Source organism: Orussus abietinus, unplaced genomic scaffold (assembly GCF_000612105.2).
Source record: "Orussus abietinus isolate OABI.00-Male unplaced genomic scaffold, Oabi_2.0 scaffold3, whole genome shotgun sequence".
NCBI classification, from domain to species: Eukaryota; Metazoa; Arthropoda; class Insecta; order Hymenoptera; family Orussidae; genus Orussus; species Orussus abietinus.
The window spans coordinates 1,609,364-1,630,628 of NW_019395984.1; the positions used below are offsets into that span (position 1 = coordinate 1,609,364).

General features: G+C 50.9%; 2 protein-coding genes across 2 annotated transcripts; both read left to right on the plus strand.

Annotated features, from left to right (window-relative positions):
* Window positions 1-8,515: 8,515 nt before the first annotated feature.
* On the plus strand, window positions 8,516-12,844 carry LOC105699028 (forkhead box protein F1). The gene is made up of 3 exons (XM_012423725.2): window positions 8,516-9,309; window positions 9,367-9,817; window positions 12,356-12,844. Exons 1-3 carry the CDS (start codon window positions 8,614-8,616, stop codon window positions 12,592-12,594), a joined length of 1,386 nt encoding a protein of 461 aa, XP_012279148.1. The 5' UTR covers window positions 8,516-8,613; the 3' UTR covers window positions 12,595-12,844.
* Window positions 12,845-15,375: 2,531 nt separating this feature from the next.
* On the plus strand, window positions 15,376-21,185 carry LOC105699187 (importin-4). The gene is made up of 15 exons (XM_012423994.1): window positions 15,376-15,510; window positions 16,023-16,109; window positions 16,191-16,298; window positions 16,368-16,520; window positions 16,594-16,779; window positions 16,846-17,140; window positions 17,236-17,396; window positions 17,467-18,067; window positions 18,140-18,375; window positions 18,476-18,684; window positions 18,753-19,093; window positions 19,157-19,332; window positions 19,407-19,615; window positions 19,723-20,033; window positions 20,121-21,185. Exons 1-15 carry the CDS (start codon window positions 15,457-15,459, stop codon window positions 20,243-20,245), a joined length of 3,252 nt encoding a protein of 1,083 aa, XP_012279417.1. The 5' UTR covers window positions 15,376-15,456; the 3' UTR covers window positions 20,246-21,185.
* Window positions 21,186-21,265: the final 80 nt, after the last annotated feature.

Below are 21,265 nucleotides of genomic sequence, written 5' to 3' on the forward strand. Positions count from 1 at the left end.
TTTATAGATTTTATCTCTTTGACTTCGCCGTGCTGCTGGCACATTCGTATCCTGATGCAGGCGCACGGAGAGAGCGAGAGAGAGAGGGATAGAGAGAAAGAAAGAAAAGGAAGAGATTAGTGGGAAACCGTGAGGGAGCCGTAAAAGGCCGGTACGCGAGGCGCCGACTCGCCGCGAGATAATGCACGCCTTGTTATCGCAACCGCAATAATTATTCGGCCTTAACGGCTTCGTCGACGGAACATACGCAACTGCGGGAAAATTACGTCCGGCGGTTGACTCGCGGATTTTGCCTCAACCGTTTGAGTCCCGAGCGGCGCGATCGCGCTGTTTAGATTTCACGTCGCAAAAAGGTCAGTACATTTTAAAAGTATGGACAATTGACGGTGCTCTTGGAGTCATTTTAAATACCGTGCTATTGCTATTATTCGGCATTTTTTTAGTTTTTTTTTCATTGATCCTCCTTTAACGGCAAAATCCGCAGGATCATGATAAAGGATTCAATACATGGCGACAAGGTCTACCCAGGTCGCACCACGTGGAGTAACCTAACCTATTCGCGCCTCCCGAGGAATTTGTGCCGCGTCCAGAGCCTCCGAGCTTTCGCGAAAAGGTCCACGTCGGCCTGAAAGGAGTCCTCCGGGTGTCCACAATGCCGGCGACAAGAAAAACAGCCGAAAATTTCCCGCTAACAATCCCAGGGTCCGGTAATCTCCTTCTCACGCGAGTCGTCGCGATTCTCTCTCCGTCGAGGGCGAGAAAACCGCGCGCACCTCCGCGGACACAATGGCGGGCCTTTCCGCGGGAACGACAGGAATTGAATCGGGCAATTGTTCGATCCGGTCCGTCTGTTATTTTTATCATTCACCGGCGCGGTGCCGCGGTAGCGGCGTTGCCCGTGCGTCGGAGTGACACGGACGAGGATCGCCGGAGAGAGAGAGGTTAGGATGCGGGACAACGGGGGAGCGAGAGAGAGGGGACGAGGAGTGCCACGGAGCAGGAGTGTTGTTTTTATTGGCCGCGTTTAGGGAGCCTGGCACAGGGAACGGGGTGTTGTTTCACCCCTCCGTCCTTCGACCGACTCCCCCCTCGTGGTCTAGACTCTAACTGAGCTCTAGGATAGGTTAGCCCGAGAGAGACTACGTATATACGCGCGTATATACCTTTACGTGTGTATATATATACAGGCGGAGGAAGAGCTAGACGGGGAGGGCGGGAGATATATGGAGTAAGGCCTTGCACGAGAGGGCCGCGAAGGGTGACAATACCGCGCCATCGCCCAATGTTATTCCAGACTCGAATTCCCGCTCTCTCGCTCTTCCGCGCCCTCTCTTCGCTCTATATACCCTTGAATATGCGCGCGTTGTCGCCCGGAAAAGAAAACAGCCCGGTCTTTCGGGCGAAATTATTGCTTTCCCGGATTTTTCGACCGATGGGATTTGCAAGAGGGTTCGCAGCGATTCCGAGTAGACGAGAGGCGCTGCTGTCGCGGACTCCCGCGAGGTGGAACCCGATCCAAGATGGCCGTCGTCCTCTTCGATACAGTATCCCTTTAATATAATTTCGTATCTTGATAAGTAAAAGTCCGCGGCCCCTCGAGATGCACTTCCTTCGTCGCATAGCTGTCCGCGTTTCTCCGAAACGAGCAGGATCGTCGACTGGCGCTCGTATCTCCTCGGTCACCCTCGAATTAGACGGTACCCTCCCGACTCTCGAAGATCGACTGCCCGATATGGCTTCTTTGCGCCCAATCGAGCGACATCTGTAACAACACCGTCGCACTGACGAGGTCTCCTCGCGGCGAGGATAAGAAGTCGATCGGCGATTTCGAGATACGAACGGTCGATAGATCTCTATCGAGTTGAGAATCGCATCTCGGAGGAAAGCCCGTCACTGGGGTTTCTGCACGTTGGGGATTTCCCTGCAAGACCGCGGCACGGTGAAATTGAAAAACAATATGGCGGGCGGAAGGACGTTGAAACAGTGGTCCAGACGCGGATTATGTCGTCAGTGGATGAGACCGATCCTGGAGGTGGGTGTGTTGATTTTCTAGGTAGAAGGAAAGATGAAATTACAAGGTAAATAATTGTAGGTAATTGTGGAATTCGGAGGAAGAGGGAGGAGGATGGTTTTCAGGTTAGGGGAGATCACGGGTTCCTGCCACGGGAGGGAATCTCCTAAAGATGAATGAAACCGTCTCCGTGGACCCTGAATGAGCGCGTACGACGAGGAGCTCGCGAGTATTGTTTTGGTTATTTTGGCAAACCTAACACAACACGGGCTTGTTGTTTAACAAAATAAATGATTTTGTCGCTCGTCCCGTGACGCGGCGCGAGCGCCCCTGCCGGCGTGTGCGCGAGGTACGCGTGCCGGCTAAACGGCTACTTGGGGACTCTTGGAATAACAAATTGCGAGGATCATTTGTTTCTCCGTGAAAAATCTTACACGGATTAGGGGCCGGGGGACGCCCCGGGAAATTGATTCCTCGGCGGACTCCGAAGGCTTAAACTAGGCCGCTCCTCGAAATCAACGAGAACCCCAGAAAAATATACATTAAAGGAAGGCACCGCTTCCGTTGTACTTCTCTCCACTCCACTACTCCAACGACCTTGGTGAGGAACCGCTGAACGATTTTTTTCCCTTTAACCCACGATCAGTTTTTCAAGTAAACGACGCGTCGTAGACACATCGCGTATTTTTATTTTTGTTCTTTCAAGAATTAATGTCACACCGAAATTCTAGAAAATTCATTCTGCGTGCAGTTCCGCTGAAACTTTGCGCAGCTGATTATTTCCCCCTCGGGAAGTGAATTTCAATGTGGGGAAGAAAGCGGCCGTTTCCTCGGAATTGTTCACGTCTGGGGAGGAGGCCGATTCCGGGAATGAAGCTCAAGAAGCGGTGGTCGTTGAATAAACTGGCGTCGAAGTTGCGAGGTGTCGTTCTCGCGGCGGCCGACGTGCCGAAGACACGTAGGACGCGTCCGCGATGACGGACAACGTCCTCGCGCGTTACCCTTGGTCCTAGGAGACGCAAAGTGCGCTCACGGCCCGCTTTTTAAAGCCAACACAAATATTATCTCACATAAATACACGTCCAGGGTGCGCCTCCCTTTCTTCTCTTTATCTCTCTCCGCCGCGGAGGTGTAGCGCGTTATCATCGTCTTGTTGCGCGAGGAAAGCATTTTATGACCCTTCCCGCAACCGGCCTCAAACGGAGCCTCGTTATGCCGAGAATTTACGATAAATTCCGGATAATCCGACGAAAGAACAACAGAGAAGGGAATCGGCCGCGTTCCTCGCTGTCTATAAATTCTCCCAATGCAACATTGCGTCCGCGGATTATTAATTTATTCGAGGAATCATTCGATTCGATCGATTTTGGACAAGATGGCGGCGCGTTCCAAAGACTCGGCGGTCTCTTGAAAGGAAACCCTTGTCAGAGCCTGGGCAGGACACTCGATGCTTCCTTCTCGAAAGGTCCAGGCACTCGAGAGGCACTGAACTTGGAATCGGTTGTTTAGACGGCGCTGGACGTAAAGTGCGGTCATACGTTCTCCATTTTACTGCCAGTTATGTTAATTACCCCGTGTTCTTGACGCCTCGATATCCTTCGCTCTTCATTTTTCACCCCGTAACGATCTGGTAGACGTTTTGTATACAGTTCTTTTTAGGGCCGTCCACCAGTGCTATCATATTTTTTAGAGTCTAATCCTAATTCCGATCGCTGGGTGCGTGGTGCAGAACGCAGGAATAATATTTCTGCCGTAGCTTTGGAGAAGTAAATAAATGTATCGGCGATGATTTTTTAACGAGATAAGAAAATCTTTGGGAAAGTTGCATTTATAGTGTAGGTCTGGATAAATTGGTCGAGATGGTGATTATCTATGAAAAAATGTGATTGTATGGGGATGAAATAAGAAAGTAAAATTTACAGGTGGTGCCATCTCGCGTCGCACTCGCGGAAACTGCAGGACACTTCTGCCCAAATGGCGGCGGGTATTTTGAATGGTCGGCACGTAGAGGTTCTATTCAACGTTCGTTGGTAAGGCAGAGTCCGATTGGATATTCTCGACAGAGCTTCCATCCCGTTTCCTGTCTCCGGTGAGAGGATAGAACTTTTTTTCGGAAGAGGAAACCACTTTACCGGCGACATGACACGAACAGAAACGAACCCTAATCCCCATTGAAACTAATTTCGGTAGATGGCATCAAGTCGTTGTTCCAAATTCGCTGAAGCAAGCTCAACTCTTTCCGACTTTCGACGTGCAGAAACCGGATGACAACTTTTGATCTAACACGAAGCTCAGTCCGGTGAGTAATTTTAGTCCTGATAGCTAAAATTAAATAGAAATATTCTGAACGTACAGGTTTCTCGGTTGCACATCGAGCAGAATGCAGTTTTGGAGGAACGGCCAATTAGCGGCGCTTTCGGGCGGAGGAAAAAATTTTATTGCATCGTGGAAATCCCAAGGAAAAGAAGAAACTCCCGCACGACTAGAGCCATCGGACAATCCGAGCAGATGGTTCCCGTCCGAAGTCTCGTAACGATACTCGATCTTATAAACATCGACCCGTGGCCAAAGTATTGTCGAACTTCCCGCAAGTGTGCTGTCTGAAATGCAGCCAACAAATCCGCGTCCGTCCCTCGCCGTGGAAGAGTTCAAATTTATTACTTCCGGCCGATTCCGCCAGTTTCTCGGAAGATGGCGACTGCATCGCTATCGGAAAATCGGTATCATGGTATCCCGAGAGGCGCGCCGAGATTTTCGGAGCTACGAGGCGCACCGTCCTCCGTATTAATTTCCAGAGATGTGGCGGCGGGAAATCAATTCCTAAGTCGATCAATAATTCCCCGAAGTATGTCCGACTACCGAGGCATGACCGTACTCGTTTATACAGGCAGTTATTCTATTCCGGTAGTGCGCTTTTAACAAACGGTCGTTAACGCTTAACGGCGCAGTTAAGTCGAACAGGCAAGATGGCCGCAGCTGCCCCATCTGTGTCTAGAAACGGCACGTGAGATCTAACCGGCTCGACTCCACCTAGGAGATATTAATTTTCCCCGGAATTACGCGAACGCCTTTGCCGCCGTGGCGCAGATATTTACAAAAACGCGGCCAGACTACGGCGACGTCACCGCGACGTCATCGGGTGCTCCACGAAATGAGTAATACCTTCGGGAAAAAAAAATAGTAAGTCGGCAAGAGGTGGCTCCATTTCGGGAGCAGCGCCATTTCTCAAGTGTCTCGAGCAACCCCCTGCGGTAGTCAAAATCCAAACACTAAATCCCCGAATTAAGTGGGCTACGTTTCGTGCATAAACAGGGACCAACGGGGGTCCAAAGTTTCTTGGTACTTGAAACGCCGTTTCGATCGAGTACCACCGTCGGGACCAACGCGGCTAGCTCCCTCGGAAGGCCAGAAATCGTAAACGGTTTTCTCGATCCTCTCGAAACCGAAACCGAACTCGCGACCCTTTCGAAACTCCCGAAAAGAATTTTCCTTTTTTTCTCAGAGAGTGCTCAATCGGAATAGGTCCTCGTTCGAGAGGAACTTGCGGTTTCGAAATAGCAGCATGAACGGATAAACAGGTCTTATTTCGAGAGCGAGTTCTCTCTTTCCTTCTGTCGGCCATCTTGAACTTGCGCCAAGAGAACACTCTCCAGACGCCCTTCGTGAACGCCGCCAGAATTCAGGAAATCGGGAAATTCCCTCCTATGAATTATCTTCGGGGAAAATTTTGGAAACTCTATTCTTTTCCTCCGTTATGATTGGCACCAGTGAAGTGACCCAAGGGGGGCCATTGGTCGGTCCCGCGACGACATGGCGCCATTGTGGGTCCACTCTTCGGACCCTCGAAATTCGATCTTCCGGAAGGGATCCCTACCTGCCGGGAGCACCACTTGGTGTGAACGGCGGGTAATTATCGGCGTTTAGTACCTTTTCAAGTACTTTAAGATATTGGCATCATCAGGGCCCATTCGTTCGGAATCCGTTGACCCCTCTTAACGACCGGGCCCGCTCGGCTACTGGCCCATCGTGAGAGCAGGTCAGAGAAATCGAAATCCGAAATCGATATCCGAAATTGGAACTCTTTCTGGCTTTTCCAGATGCAGTCGCCTCGTTTTGCGCAAACTACCGCGGGGACTTTCAGTCCCGACAAGATACGCGCGATCGGCGGTATAAAATTACTGTACCGTGTAAACAGAGCATCTCGTCGGCGCGTGTGATGGCCGCCTGGGTGGCCGTCGCTTCATGTAAAGCCGTCACGTGCTTTCCAGAGGCATCCGCGCTTTCGCCGCGACTTTTTCCTCGTCGGGATCCCCGAGCTCTCTTCTTGGCGACGCGTCCTGGTTGCCTTGGCAACGGTCTCCACGGACGCCCTACGGCTGTGGCAACCGTTGCCAAGGGAACCGTGTACACTAAAAATTGTGAATAAATTAATGGAGCAGATTGAACCGTCAGGATATATTTAATTCATGAAATTCCCGGTTTTAGGTGAATTTGGAAGCCGAAGAAGAGGAGGAAACAGGGACTCTCTGGCAGGGGATGGAGGGCCCTCGAGGTTGTTGGACGACATGTCGGGAGACCTCTAGACCCTCGAGGAAGGCACAGGGAAGAACGGTAAACAGCAGCCCCTGCCTTATCTCCGGAGGGATGGTCCTGGCCCGAGGAAACCCGGCATGCATTTTTTTCTCCAGCCACTTTCAACCCTTAACCCCTCCTAGTCTAAGCGCCACTACTGAGCGTGTCCTTAATAAATTAACACGAGAGCCTCGAGGAACTCGAGTTCCGGTCTAATCGGGAACGTGCCCTTCGTCTCGAGACGCCAGGAGACGCTCGAAAGGACTCGAGACTCCTCGTGTAAAATCGGAGATAGGAATTGGAAAAAAATTCGGGGTGGGAAAAATTATTTCATAAGAAGATGAAGACCAAGGAGTACTTGGAAGAGAAAAGGATCATCTTGGTCGGAAGAAAAGAGAGATGCAAGGATGTACGTCGCGAACATGGCTCCGACGAGCCGGCTGGAGACAAGATGGCCGAGGCGCGTTTCTCTCGTCACGTCGTTCATCCGAAGGCAAACAAACTCTTTGAGAATTCATGGTCTCGTGAGAGGAGAGCCCAGCGGCGGCCATATTGGAGACTCCGGGCGATAAGGCGCCGAATTTTCATATTTATTTGTCCAGCCTTCGGACTCCTAGACCCGCCTGTCTCTTCTCTCACGAATTTAAGATCCTAGATTATTCGGTAATTTGGCGTTTACTATTAATAGCGGCTTCTAATCGGCGAAATTAATCAGCGACAAGAGAGGGGATCTCTGTGCTGGCCAGGCCCGAATCGAGGGCTCGATAACGCTCGGTCGTTCTTTCTTCGCCGGACATTCGACACCGTGTCACGTTTTATTTATAATAAACATTCGAGCGGATCGATTCTCTAACGATGTATCCGACGATGGAAGTCTCGAGCCCCGTTAAAGGCCCGACACTAAGGAGCCGCCATTCTCCAAGAGATTCCACGTTCCTAATCGATGACGACGCCCGACGTCGTTCTAAACGATCTACGTAAATCCATCAGAAATGACGTAAACGCCGTGCGTCGAGTTCGAAAAAAGGACATTTCTCCCAAGGCCTGGACGCGATTCCAATTTTTTCCCCCGAAGGCAGAAATTGTTCTTTCAATCCGCCCCAAAGTTCCATATATTGCAAATCCCAGAGATTTGCAACGACAACTTTTCTTTGTTTGCGGCGGCGAATCCGGCTTTTCAGGGATATAATGGTTAATCGTGCCGCTTCACGTAGACCCGGACACCGCAAAGAGATCCAGGGTCTCGCGTTTCGGGGAACCCGTGCATTAAGCAATGTTAACAAAGGCAACAATGCTGCAGGCCTTCGGTTATTATCCGCGAGGTGGCTAATAGTCAGCGGCTCGACGCCATTGGCGTTCGCCGGGACGTCTCGACGATCTCGTTGAGAACAGGCCGGCCCGCCGAGACCCGGGACCAATGGACCTCCCGAGGGATGCTGAGGTTTCCTCCCACCAGCCATTCAGAGCGAAGACGGGCAGTCCGTCTCCTCTGGACCAAAGCAAACTCCCCGATAGCGGGACACTCGCGCGTCGGCCAGTCGTGTGGATGCGAGCACTCGCGACTCGGACTCAAACTCAAACAATTGCCCGGGCGGGAGTTTAAACAATTTACTCGAACCGCGTGTACATAATTGTAAACCGATTGTAAACGTAGCCGAACGCTACCAGGAAGGTGAACGTCCTCCCCCGATAACGTGGAATTCATCATCCTCCGCGATCATTCTGCATTTTGCCTCTGCTTCTGGAATTTCCGTGTAAACCTCGGGGTAGGCACCGATTTCCGGAAAGTGACCGTGGTGTCGGGTTCGTACCAGGTCCCGAGGGATCTAACTGGAGCAAGATCGAGTCTGGACCCTCTCGGGATGCTGCGTCGCGGTGAACGGTGCGCGTAGGGGACGCTGGTCCGATGGTACTTATCAGGTGTCGGGTATAAAAGGTTTCCTCGTCCGATAATGTGCGAGTCGCGGTCATAGAGGGTCTTCTCCAGAGCTGGGAACTCGAAGAGGAACCTGACCTTTCTCGAAGCGAAGATGAAGAACGAGGCAGAGTCGAGTTTGCAGCTGCAGAGCGCATCGGTGACGAGCATCGCCGGTGCACAGGGGCAAGGGTCGAGGCCGACGAACTCCTCGATGCAGCTACAGCAAGGACAACCCCTGGACCCGCTGCTGGTGGGCCAGAACAACAACCAGGAGGGTCCCCGGAAGCCTGGAGCACGTCGCCAGGAGAAGCCGCCCTACTCGTACATAGCCCTGATCGTGATGGCGATCCAGTCGAGTCCTGGGAAGCGGCTGACCCTCTCGGAGATCTACACCTTCCTGCAACAGCGGTTCCCGTTCTTCAGAGGAGCGTACCAGGGTTGGAAGAACTCGGTCAGGCACAACCTGAGCCTGAACGAGTGCTTCATCAAGCTGCCCAAGGGTTTGGGCAGGCCAGGCAAGGGCCACTACTGGACCATAGACCCGGCCAGCGAGTTCATGTTCGAGGAGGGCAGCTTCAGGAGGAGACCGCGAGGCTTCCGCAGGAAGTGCCAGGCCCTGAAACCGCAGTACCCGCAATATTTCGCAGGCACGACGCCTATGAGCGTCGGGGTCCAGGGCGCGGGGTACGACAACCTCGGGGCCGGGGTGGAGTACCCGAATGGGTACCAGAACCAGTACCAGAACTATCCGGAGTACGCCATGTACGCCCCGGCCAGCTCCATGGCCGCCGACTGGGGGTACCCGGAGGCCTATAAGGCTCCCCCCATCGGCGAGGTCACCTACAAGAGTGCTCCCATAGCCGAGGTGACGTACAAGGCGCCTCCCATAGCCGAGGTCACCTACAAAACCACCGAGGTTACCTACAAAACCGGCGAGTCCTCGGTCTACAGGAACGGAGACGCGGGTTTCAAGAACGAGCCCGGCTACAGGAGCAACCCCGAGGCGGTCTACAGGCAGCCCGAAGTCTTCCAGGCGAAGGACCTCCATCACCATCACCACCACGCACCGGATATCGTGTACAAGCCCGACGGAGTGGAGCACGATGGTATTCTGGAGTCTTTCAAGGGCACCCCCAGTCCCTCGGGAAACTCTCCGGGGAACCAGGAGTACTATCAAGGGTACGGGATCCAGGGCGCGGGGACCAACAACGGCATCGTCCAGAACGCGATGCAGGGGATGCAGGCGGGTCCTGGGAGTCCCATCGGCAGCGCCAACTCCACCCACAGTGGCTGCCAGACGCCTGCTGGGGATCACGGTAATGCCCTGTTTTATTGTTTAATTAGGACCCATTGGACGGCTTCTAGGTACCCTTACACGTGCAATGAGATTCCTCCTTTCGGGAACCCAGCACCCGGGCAGCGGCTTTGATGTTCTCGGTGGCTTTGATGTCCTCCTCGTCGCATGTCGGAGTTGTTTTCTCGAGGCGGACGCTCGGCGCGGCAGGTTTGTTTTCCGGGGAAAAAAACCTAAGGAAAAAAGGAACAGGTTAAAAGGTCGAAACCGTGGGTGGTACGGGCCCGTCCGCGGGAAAACTTGTCGACGGGGCCCTCTTCTGGGCCCCACGGGGCCCGAGACTCGCGACGGCCTCGACGGGGCCATCTGGAAAATCGGAGCCGGGTTTACGACCTCTCGGGCGCCGGGACGCGTAACTCGAAACTGGGTAGGTCATTTTCCGAAATCTTCCCTGAACTTCTTGCGCCGAGAGTTGAATTTTCTCTAGTTTTTTTTCTTCTTTTTTTTTTATATAAGAAATATGATTAGGGTCGTTGGGAGAAAATAATGAAAATTACGGATTTTATGGGGCTTACGGGAGTTATACAATTCACGAGATTCACCAGATTTATGTCATTTATGTCACTTGTGAAATTGACGAAAATGACGGTCGATGCACCGATTCCGAACGCGGAGGTCTCGAGATGGAACGCCTTGACAGCGGAGGATGACAGGGCCTATTAGTCGCGGTGACACGGCTGTCACGCCCCTGACAGCCCTAAGGTCGTAAGTCGTGACTCGTAAGTAACACGTGTACCATCCCATTGGGTGGTGCCACGTTCCGGGCTGTGCGTGGGATTAATTTAGCGTGAAGAATTGGAGCGAGGGCCCGCTAAAAGGTTACGCGAAAGGATCGCGTCGTCGACGCCGTCGGCGACGTCGGCGTCGCGTAAAGTGCGCCCTCTCTCCCGGGCCCAGGTAGGGACGTCGAAAAGAGGAGGGAAAAAAAAAATCCGGCCCACTTTTCCAAAACGCTCCAGATATTTTCGGATATCGGGACGCCGGGGGAGGTATCGGAGTCACGGTTATTTATACGGCGCATCAGTCCGGCGCCGTTTTTGGCGTTACTTCCGCGACCAGATTTGGGATAATCGGAAATACCTCAATTTGTCGTGGCTCCCTCGTTATCCGGGGATCAGGCTCGCTTAGAGACTCTTAGGTTAAGAGATTTTCGATTGGGTAATGCCGCGTCGTGTAAACGGAAGTGCGGCGCGGAAGTTGAGGAAGCGTCCGAGGCAGCCACCGAGTCGCTCGCCCGTAAGTGCGATCTCATACCGTTTATCGTCCAAACATTTACGAGCACGATAAACAAGATGTTCCCTAATCTACTACAACTCTTGGAGCCTCCCGAAGAGGCGACGAATAATTCATAAAATCACCGGCGAGGCGCGGCCCTCTTAATCCAAGATGGCGGGCGCCGCGAAGCGACCGCGGACCCGTGATACGAATCTTGCGATTAATTGCCACCCTCGATATGGAATATGCTTTATAATCGCTTGTAAATTATCAAAAGGTATTGCTCCATTGATAGTCGTAGGCTGGGCCACTGGGATCGACGCAGAATTGCCGTCGAATCGGCGCCGCCACCCACATCGGATATTCCTTGCGCCTCGGACAGCGAAGCGTAAACGAAATCAATCTGCGGGCGGCTCTGCACTGCAGGCCGGGCATCGTTCCTTTCTTTTCTTTTTTTCCCTCCCGTTTCCCGAGGAGTCGCAGGCGACGGTATTTCTGGCCTCGATCTCGCGCCGATCCCGACTCCGTGTCGCGGCGGATCGGAAGCCACGAGGGCGAACTCGACGTCCGACGCGCCGGATCCGGCCGTCGAAGTTAAAAGTTCGACGGCAAACCGTTTCGCCCTCGTCTGGTCTCGTGTCTGTCGCGTGTACACACGTGTACGAGACACGCACGTAGCCGGTGGCAGAAGCTCTGAATCCGTGAGAGATTCGACCGGCCGCCGCGCGGACCACACACGACGCGGCCGGCCGCCATCTTGGTATCCGCGGCGCTCCCGCGTCTGCAAGAAGCTTTGTACTCCCGGCTTTGATTTCAGGAATCCGATCTATTCCTGTAAGTCCTAGATATCCTAATTAAATTCGTAACAAGCGCGCCGGAGGTTGTCATTTATCGAGTTCCCCTGCAGGCGAGTGGAGCCCTCCTCGTAAATTGCATTGAAGGGCAGGTAATAAATTGCCAAAATGGCTTCGACTCGAGAAGTGCGCTTCGGAGGCGCCGGAGAGAGAGGTCCGGATTGGGACCGAGCTAGAGCAAGAGAGACGGCCAGACGAGGGAAAAAAGTCGAGGCAAGAGTGAAGTGTGCACTTGAGGAAGAGTCTGCTCGAGAGCTGGCCGAGCCTTCGAATTTATTTGACGTACGAGAACTGATTTTTATCAAGACTCTTCTCTTGCCTCCCTCTTTCTCTGCCCTTTGCCACGTCATGTGTGGTCCCGGAAGCGCAAATTCGGAATTGTTCGGTCGCTGATTTTCTTCTAATGAATTATTTTTTCGGATTTCCTTCAGGTATGAGGATGCAGTGCAGCTCGGCGTCCAACAGCTCCGGAGGCGGACTGATCGACAGGAAGTCCTCGTACCTTGCTCATCCCCCGAGCTCGGTGTCCTTAAATTCTCTGAGCTCGTTGAGTTCCTTGAGCTTGGGCAACATCGGTGGGTTGAGCATACCGAACATGTCCTCGAATATCCATGCGTCGACTCCGCCACCGACCGCCATGTACTACGACCAAATTAAGTACGGGATGTAACGACTTCGTCGGGTCCATTGTTGGGAAACCTGAAGGAAGAATCGTTTTTTAAGTACACGTCTGGAAAGGTTCAGATTCCGAAGCGAGCATTGCCTTAATTGCCTTATAAAGGAGTCGCACCGCAAGGTTGACGCGAATAGTTGACATTTATCCTGAATACGTGTGTGTATTCCATGAATCGGTACATCGGATAATTACCGAGGATTAACCGTCGTTTAATTAGATCGAGGGCGATCAACGTTAAGTTAACCGGAGTCGACTAGAAAAGTGTCCGTTTAGGCAGCGACTGATCGCAGCATTCTATTTATATTTATGATCGATCATCAATGAATGTCGTTATTAATTTAAGCTGTGTGTAGACGATCTATGTGAAGTAAGATTAAATATAGCATTTGGTAAGAACTTCGAGTTTCCCTTTTGAATTTACTTAATGGCGCGGTCTAACGCGATTCTTGGCTTCTGGGAGCAAAATCGACATTATCGAAAATGACAACATGCTGCCAGCAGACCTACGCCAAATGTTCCCTCCTCCGCAAATTGCTCAACCCTGTCGTAAAACCGAGCATCCTGGCTTTTTCGGGAAAAACGAAGGGAAAAGGAAAAAAGAAAAAACGAATAAGCAGTTAAGGGTGCAATCTCCGTTTTCCAAAGGTCGAGCCACGTGTTCAAACATCTCGATCGGCCAGGCCGAATCGTGTTTCCTTCTATTATGTTCCTAAGGCAAGGGATTCGAGGAAAATGAAAAATCCCGATTTTCTACTCTCGATAACAAGCACTGGTTAACTCGGACTCTCGTTTTGTTCCGGAGGGACTCCGTCACTTCCTAAAATAGCGGCCAGAAGAGATCGCGATCGTGGGCGCAGATTTGCGGAAAACTCGAAGGAGGCCGGAGGATTTTTCAGGATTTCAAGAGGGCAATTAATTCGGTATGAAATTAGGAAGGAAGATTCTGCAATGCTCGCACACTTTGGCTATACGCTTAAATCTTGGGATTTAATGCGCCCCTGAACGGTCGATCGCAGATGGCGTCGAATCATGCGAAACAGACTCCTACCAGGGACATTAATTCCCCATTAAAAATTTTTTTCCTCCCCCCCCGACAACCTCTCGGAGTTGGCCGCAACTGCAGAAAGTCTAACTACCACTCTCGGCTGAAAAGCACCGGCATTGTCGAAAGTATTACTGCGGCACTTAGGTCGAGTGGTCGCTGGAGAAAAAATACGAAAAAAAAAGAAAGAGACGGTAACGCGAGTATAAATTCTCATCTTTTTCCCCCGCAAATTAATTACGCACGTCGCTAAAGGTCTATACGGATAGTACGACTATTCTCGCGGAATTTAGGTTACTTAACAAATCCTTCCCCGAGTTCTGTCTGGGAAGAATTTTTGCACAAAGTCGGTCGTAAGTCAAAGCCCTCGTGGACGTTAAACGGGATTTGTGGGCCTAAAAGCAGGAATTCCCATACGACGTGCAAGCCGAGCCACTCAACGAGCTCGACGACAGCACTTTCGGTCTCGCCGTCTCTCTCTCTCTCCGTCTCGGTTGCCCGATCTAGTCGTTCCTCCTCTAGAATCCGTAAAAATACCGAAATTTCGAAAACGCGTCGACCTGTATCATTCCTTATCCGCAGCCGGATAAGGATACCACGGACCGTACAAAGAGACCCACTTGGACGAGACACGTTGGACACGAGTGCACTCTTGACTTGTAGGGGGATCTAAAAAACGAAAGAAAAACTTTCAAGACAGTTCGCATGCGCCCTCTTGTTACGCGAATGAACGGCCACGCGTAATCGAGCACGATAACGAGATGGGATGTAGAATTACGTTTTTGTCGGAACAGGTGGGGAGGCCAGGATTTCCCTTTTTTTTTTTTTTTCTGGAATCCCTGATAGTCGGCTGCGTTTTTCCAGGCGATTTGAAAATGGACCAGGACTCGTGGCGAGCGGAACGGAGGCGCCCTGAAAAGGAAGGGGTTCTCTCAGGAATAATAAACTCTGCAAGGCGAGGCTAGACGAAGCGAGCTTAAACGGCCTGCGACTTACACTCTGCAGCCGTCAGGCCCAAAATGTCAAAATTTTCAGACGAGAGGAGGTCGGCTCCTTTTTTTAGACGGGTGATATGGATCTCTCCCTCGAGATCCGAAACGCACCAAACAAATGGCCCCGACCTTTCGTTAGATATTGTTAGAAAGGAAAGAAATTCTAAGTCGCGCGCTCAGAGTTACGACCAAGAGGGGCAGCGGAAAAAAGGCGTCGCCTAATCTCGTTTATTTTTTCAGCCTTGAGTAGCTGTTTGTGTAACTAGGAACAATGGGCAAAAGCAGCGGGGTTCTCGAGCACATATTGTTTATGCGTGGCAATTAATAAGGGCTCGGCTTACGTTTAGAATTAAACTCCAGATAAAGGGACGTATTAGAGCCGAAGTCCCCGAGATTTTCAATACCCACCGGGCTACTCCACTTCCTCAGGCAGTGCCGCGAATATCTCCTGGAATTCTCTTTTTATAATCCTTGAATTAAATGAAATGAATTTTTTTCATGAATTTCTTTTCAATCGACTTCTCATAGATTTCTGTGTTTCTTTCTGTAGCCTCGAGGAGTCGTACAGATTCCGACAGCTCGGCAGTCGGTAAGTTTGCATGCAGCTTATCGACTTGCCTCGGATTTTTTACTGATTAGATCGAGTACCAGGAATTCTCTGCAGATGTCCTCGGGAATTCCTCGAGCCATCTTTGGGTGTCGGAGGGATTTCATGGTATTCACAGCCACGGGTGTCGACGATCGATTGGGGTCGACAGCCCGGTTATATCCGCTGCAAGGTGTTTACGGTTGTTTCTCTGGAAAAAAAAGAGATTAATCACGATGGAGGAGATACTGTTAAAGCTTTTGGTAGCCGACAACAACGTAATACAGCAGGTACGAATTACAGCGGAGCGTACGAGTCGTTCCTTCGGGAGGCGACGAACATTTTTTGGTGCACGTGCTCGGATGCGTCAATCCGTGTCTTTTAATCCATTTTTAATTAATTACGGGCAGCGTTAGGTAACGTCTAACGTGCCCTTTAAATGGTTAATGCCATGGTCCATCGAGCTTTCACTGCGCACTCTGCAATTCTAGACATTTATAAAGAGGAACATAAGAGAACGCGGTGTCACCGTTACCGCGTCCGCCATCTTGGATCAGTAGTTATGGCCACGTTATGGTAGGGCAACCGGTGGCCGGCTGTTCGCCGATGTTCTGATTCAATTACTAATTGACCTAAATCCCCACCTAATTTTAATTCAATTTGATAGCTATTCATAATTTAACATTATCTATCTTGTTATACAAAACTGACTGTAGCCACGTTCGGTACTAAAATAAATAATTATAGTGCATAAAAAATACCGAATTTATATATGAAATTTCCATTGTGAATAATTTTTCAGGGTACTGCAGAACTGCGGGAAGCCTTTAAGAGGCCGGAAAGTACGCCGGCGCTTTGCCAGCTCATAGTGTCCTCATCTAATCCAGAGGTATCGAAATAATCAGAATTCCTGATATCACTCTTGAGTAATTTATTTTTCCCTAGAAATCTAATTTTTACAATTCAACAGATCAGACAGTATGCAGGCTTGCTGCTCCGAAAACGATACAGTAAAAGCAAGCACTGGTTGAAATTACCAGTTAATATCCGCACAGAATTCAAGGCAGTCATTTTACAGGTATACAGGACCTCTTTTGAATTTAAATTAGTATCTCTAGCGCGTAACAAATAATCTTTTACGTTCAAGGGACTCGTCAATGAATCAGAGAAGTCCGTGAAGAATTCAATAGCCCAACTGATAGGTACGATAGTGAAGCATGAACTTCCTAACAACAGCTGGCCAGAGGTGCTGCAATTCGTCCAGCAATTGGTCACCAGTGAGAATCTGGCTGAGAAGGAGGTTTGGGTTAATCATGAAAAAGCGATTCGTTTACCCTAATTCACTTCTAATTACCTTGATCATCACCTTTCAGCTGGGAATGTACACTTTGGCCATGATGACGGAAATTGCTCCAGATATATATTTACCGCACATCCAGTCGATCACCATTCTTCTTGCCCAGACATTGAATGGTCTTCAGGAACTGGGCAGTCCTACGGCGTTCTACATTATGCGGACTTTACTGCACCTCGTGCCTGTGATTGAGACGAATCCGAATGTAAGACCTCTAATCGCATATATAATTTTTTCCTTTTTCAAGCGAGTGAATAAAGTCGTCTTTTAGGTAGTTAACACCTATGAGCAGATGATACCTCAAGTGATAGCGACTATCCATCGTTTGGCGGTGACTAATCAAGACCAAGCCATCGAGGCTTTCGAGCTGCTGGATGATCTCTGTGATAGTGCGCCTTCCGTGATTACTCCCCACGTGAAGACTCTCCTCAACATGTGCCTGAACATGATTCCGGATGAATCTCTGAGCGAGTCGTTGCGAGTAAAGGCCGTCGTCTTCATCGGCTGGCTCGCCAAGACGAAGAAGAAGGCGATCATCAAGCACAAGATGGAGAGGCCGATCATCGGTAAGCAAGCGTTTCCCTCCACACAATTTTTAGGCCAGCCACCAAGCTGAGGCCGCAAACAAGCGATGATAAACTCGTCTAGCATCGATTCGCAGATGTGCTCTTCACGCTGATGTCTTTGCCTTCGGAGGATGAATCCGACGGAGTCTACTTCAGGGACGACGACGATGACGACAACACGCCCATGGCGTGCGCCACCCAGACTCTGGATCTTCTAGCACTTCATTTGCCGCCTGAGAAGTTGATTCCACCATTGGTGAGGATTTCACTTCTAAAACATGATTTTTTAACGTAACTCGATGCTCGAACGACTCTTCTTTCTCCAGCTGGAACCGATAAACGCCGGAATCCAGGGAACTAATCCTTACGCGAAGAAGGCTTCGTATTTGGCGATAGCCGTTCTCGCCGAAGGGTGTTCCGAGTACATCCGAGGCTCCTACCTAGAAACCTTCCTCAGGTGTATCTGCCGAGGTATCACGGACTCAGCTCCAGTAGTTAGGAACGCTGCTCTCTTCGCCCTGGGTCAGTTTTCGGAATATCTTCAGCCGGAAATCAGTCGTTATGCCTTCGAGTTGTTGCCGGTGCTCTTCGAGTACCTCGGTCAGATCTGCACATTAATAAAGCAGGGCACGGATGGGCAACCTTCGGTTGGCCGGATCTTCTACGCCCTGGAGGTCTTCTGCACAAACCTCAACGAGGGCCTTCTGCCTTATCTGCCGACCCTGATGGAGAGGCTCTTCGAGGTCTTGACCCTGGAGAAAGCTTCGGTTCACGTGAAGGAGATGGCCTTGAGCGCTATCGGGGCCGCTGCAAATGCCAGCAAGGAGAACATGCTCCCCTATTTCGAGAAGATCATCGCCCTCCTCGACAGATACCTTATGGAAAAGCAGGACCAGTCGACCATGTGTCTGCAGATTCAAGCGGTTGGTCGGTATTCAAGAAGTTATTCCGTTCTTCTAGGTGGGTTGTTACCGACGTTTCATTTTTATGTTCAAACAGATACGTTGGGCGTCCTGGCTAGGACCATCGGCGAGGAGCACTTTGCACCTCTGGTGGAGAGGTCCCTCAATTACGGGTTGCAGCTCATGAAGGAGACCGAGGACCCTGAGCTGAAGAAGTCCATCTACGGACTCTTCGCCTCCATCAGCAGTATCATGAAGAAGAACATGGCTCCGGCTCTCGCGCAAATCGTTGACCACATGATTAATAGTATACGCAGCACGGAGGGTATAGTGGTAAATATGTCCATGTGCCTTCAGCTGGGAAACGGCCTTTCCTGCAGAGAATGACGATGCAGGTCCATTGACAGGAGGTCAAGGTCTTTACGTTTTTCAGCCTCACTTCAAGGACGACGAGACCTCGGCTTTCCCTGTCTACGAGGATCTCAGTGAAAACGAAAACGAGGACGAGGAGGATATCGAGCACACCGACAGTGAAGAAGACAGCGACGACGAAGACGTTGCTGGTTACAGCGTGGAGAACGCTTACACCGGGGAAAAGGAAGAAGCCATCCTTGCTTTGAAGGAAATTGCAGAGTATACGGAGTAAGAGTCGTCTCCCAACATGAAGAAAATGCGTTTGGGCTTTTTAACTCTTCTTGTCGTGTTTTCAGGGATGCCTTTCTACCGTATCTGGAGAAATCCTTTGAAGAGGTTTTCCTGATGATGAACTATCCTCAGGAGGACATCCGCAAGGCGGCCATTGACGCTCTTCAGCAGTTTTGTATCACATTTTCGAAGATTGGCACAAACGAGGGAAGGGAGGCGACGTTGAAGGCCCTCTCCGTTTTTGTTCCGAAATTGTCGGAATTGATCAGGTTGGATGACGAGAGGTCGGTCGCCATTTCGGCTCTCGATGCCTTTTCGGAGTTGCTCAAGGAGATCAAATCCTTGGTCCTTGTCAGCGAGGGTCACAAGGACGCCATCGTGAACTGCGTCATAGAAGTGATGACTGGTAGGCTAACTTGGTTAAAAAATAGAATCTAGGAGGATGCCTAATTTCTTTCCCCCCCGTCAGGTAAAACCGAATGCCAGGATCAAGACGAAGCCGAAGAGGAGAATGCCGAGGCCGAGCAGGACGAGCTTTTGATCGAGTGCGCCGGCGACGTCTTCACGAACTTTGGGAAGATCATTCCCCCTGAAGATTTCGCGTGTTACTTCCAGACTGTCCTCCCGTTGCTTCTTGAGAAATTGGTAGCCACTCTTCGTCGTTTCCAACAACGCGGCGTTTTGAAATTCCTCTAATTATCCATCTTCTAAATTTGCAGAAGAAGAACAAGTCGGTGGCGCAGAGGTCCTTTGGGGTCGGCACAATTTCGGAGTGCCTTTCTGGTTTGAAGCACCTTACGGCTCGCTTCGTACCGCAACTGCTGCCAACATTCCTCAAGCTTGCCAACGACCCCAGCTCCGAAGTTCGAAATAACGCCTTCTACGGAATCGGCGAGCTCGCCCTCAACGGCAAGGAGGCAGTATATCCGTATCCTTTTCCTGGCTACATTATTAATGTGCCCTCGCTCTTTGATGCACCCTGGCGTTACTTTCAGCCACGTTTAAGCTCCTTGACTCGTTCCAACATCACGACAGGCATTATTCGGAGATTCTTCAAGCTCTCTCAAGCGCCATCGCTAAAGAGACTTACGGAGGGGCTCGCGACAACGTGGTGGGTGCCATTGCTCGTCTCGTTACAACGAATTACAACATAATACCGCTGGACCAAGTGTTCCCGGTGTTCATTGAACAGCTTCCTCTGAAGGATGACCTCAATGAGAACAAGGCCGTCTTTGAGAGCATCCTTGTTCTCTACAGAGACGGCCATGCCATATTGCGGCCGCATATGCAGAAACTCCTGCAGGTGGCCATTGGCGTGTTGCACGAGAAAAACGGAACCGACGATGGTCAGTATGTTCGTCTCGGTCGCGTTGAACAGTCTGAAAATTAAGAGACGTCACAGGTTGAGCTAATCTCAATTTTATATTTCGCAGAGACGAAGAGGCTCGTCGTCGAGTTTTTGAAATCGGCCCAGCGAGATTTCCCCAACGAGTGGAACGCCACGTTCTCCGAGGTGCCGCCCGAAGTCGTGGCAGAAGTGCAGAAGGCGTTCTCGTAGACCGTTCTCGACTTCAAGACTACCCTTGAAGCTACATTTTTACCTCCAGGCACGGTCCGGAACTCCCTCGCCTTTGAGACTGCGCCGAGACTCGCGTTTCCTCCGGTACCCTCTCTCGTCAACGAGCACCCTCCCGAAGTCCGTGAATACAGACCCCTTTTGCAAATTTTACACTTCGTTTCCCGGCTCGGCATTCCCGTCCTGAGACCGACGTTCCCGTTCACTATTAGTTCGAGTCTTGATGCACTAATGCGAGTTTCGTAGCGGTCTTCGGACCCTGGTAGATTTTCCAATTGACGCCGCGCAACTCTCTCCCTCGCTCGGTTTCCGTGGAGGATCTGGAAGGGAACCGTCGTTAAAAATTATCCCAAGGGGGGAGATACACGCGACACGTTTTCCTATTTATTACGAAGCTACTCTAATGTCCGGTGCTCGGTTAAGCCAGCCCGCGATACCAGCGACTGGTCGGAAATTCCCGGAAAGTAGATCGGCGATCACCTCGTGATCCGCGTAGGCTCTTCAGTTTCTTGCGCGCTTGTACGGCTATGAACTTTGCGGGCGGCATATAGGGAAGAAGCCGAGGCCAAAGTCTAGTCAACATTATTAACCCTTCTATTGGAACGAACGCTTGGAAACGTGCCTACTCGCATCGCAGGTGGCGCTCCGGTCGGACACGGTACCGCATGCACTTGCTCCTCTCGCGCAACTAGATCTGCATCGGACTTCGGTCGAATAGCTAATTTGTACTTTGTGCTACAATATCCCCTGGCTCCCTTGATTCTGCCTCGTCCTCGGGACTGCTGCATCGGCACCGTTTTGTTAATCGAGGACCATTCTCGACGCGTTTATACATGCAGTTACAGTTACAATGATATCAAAATTGTACGTGTACATTGGAATTGAATGTATCCTCGCGAATAATAAAGAATTCTGTATTTTTCGTGCGCTCGTTACGTCTGATCCCTCCGAAAATTCCGCGCCACTTCCGGTGGTTCCGGGCTGGATCGCGTGTCCGGACGG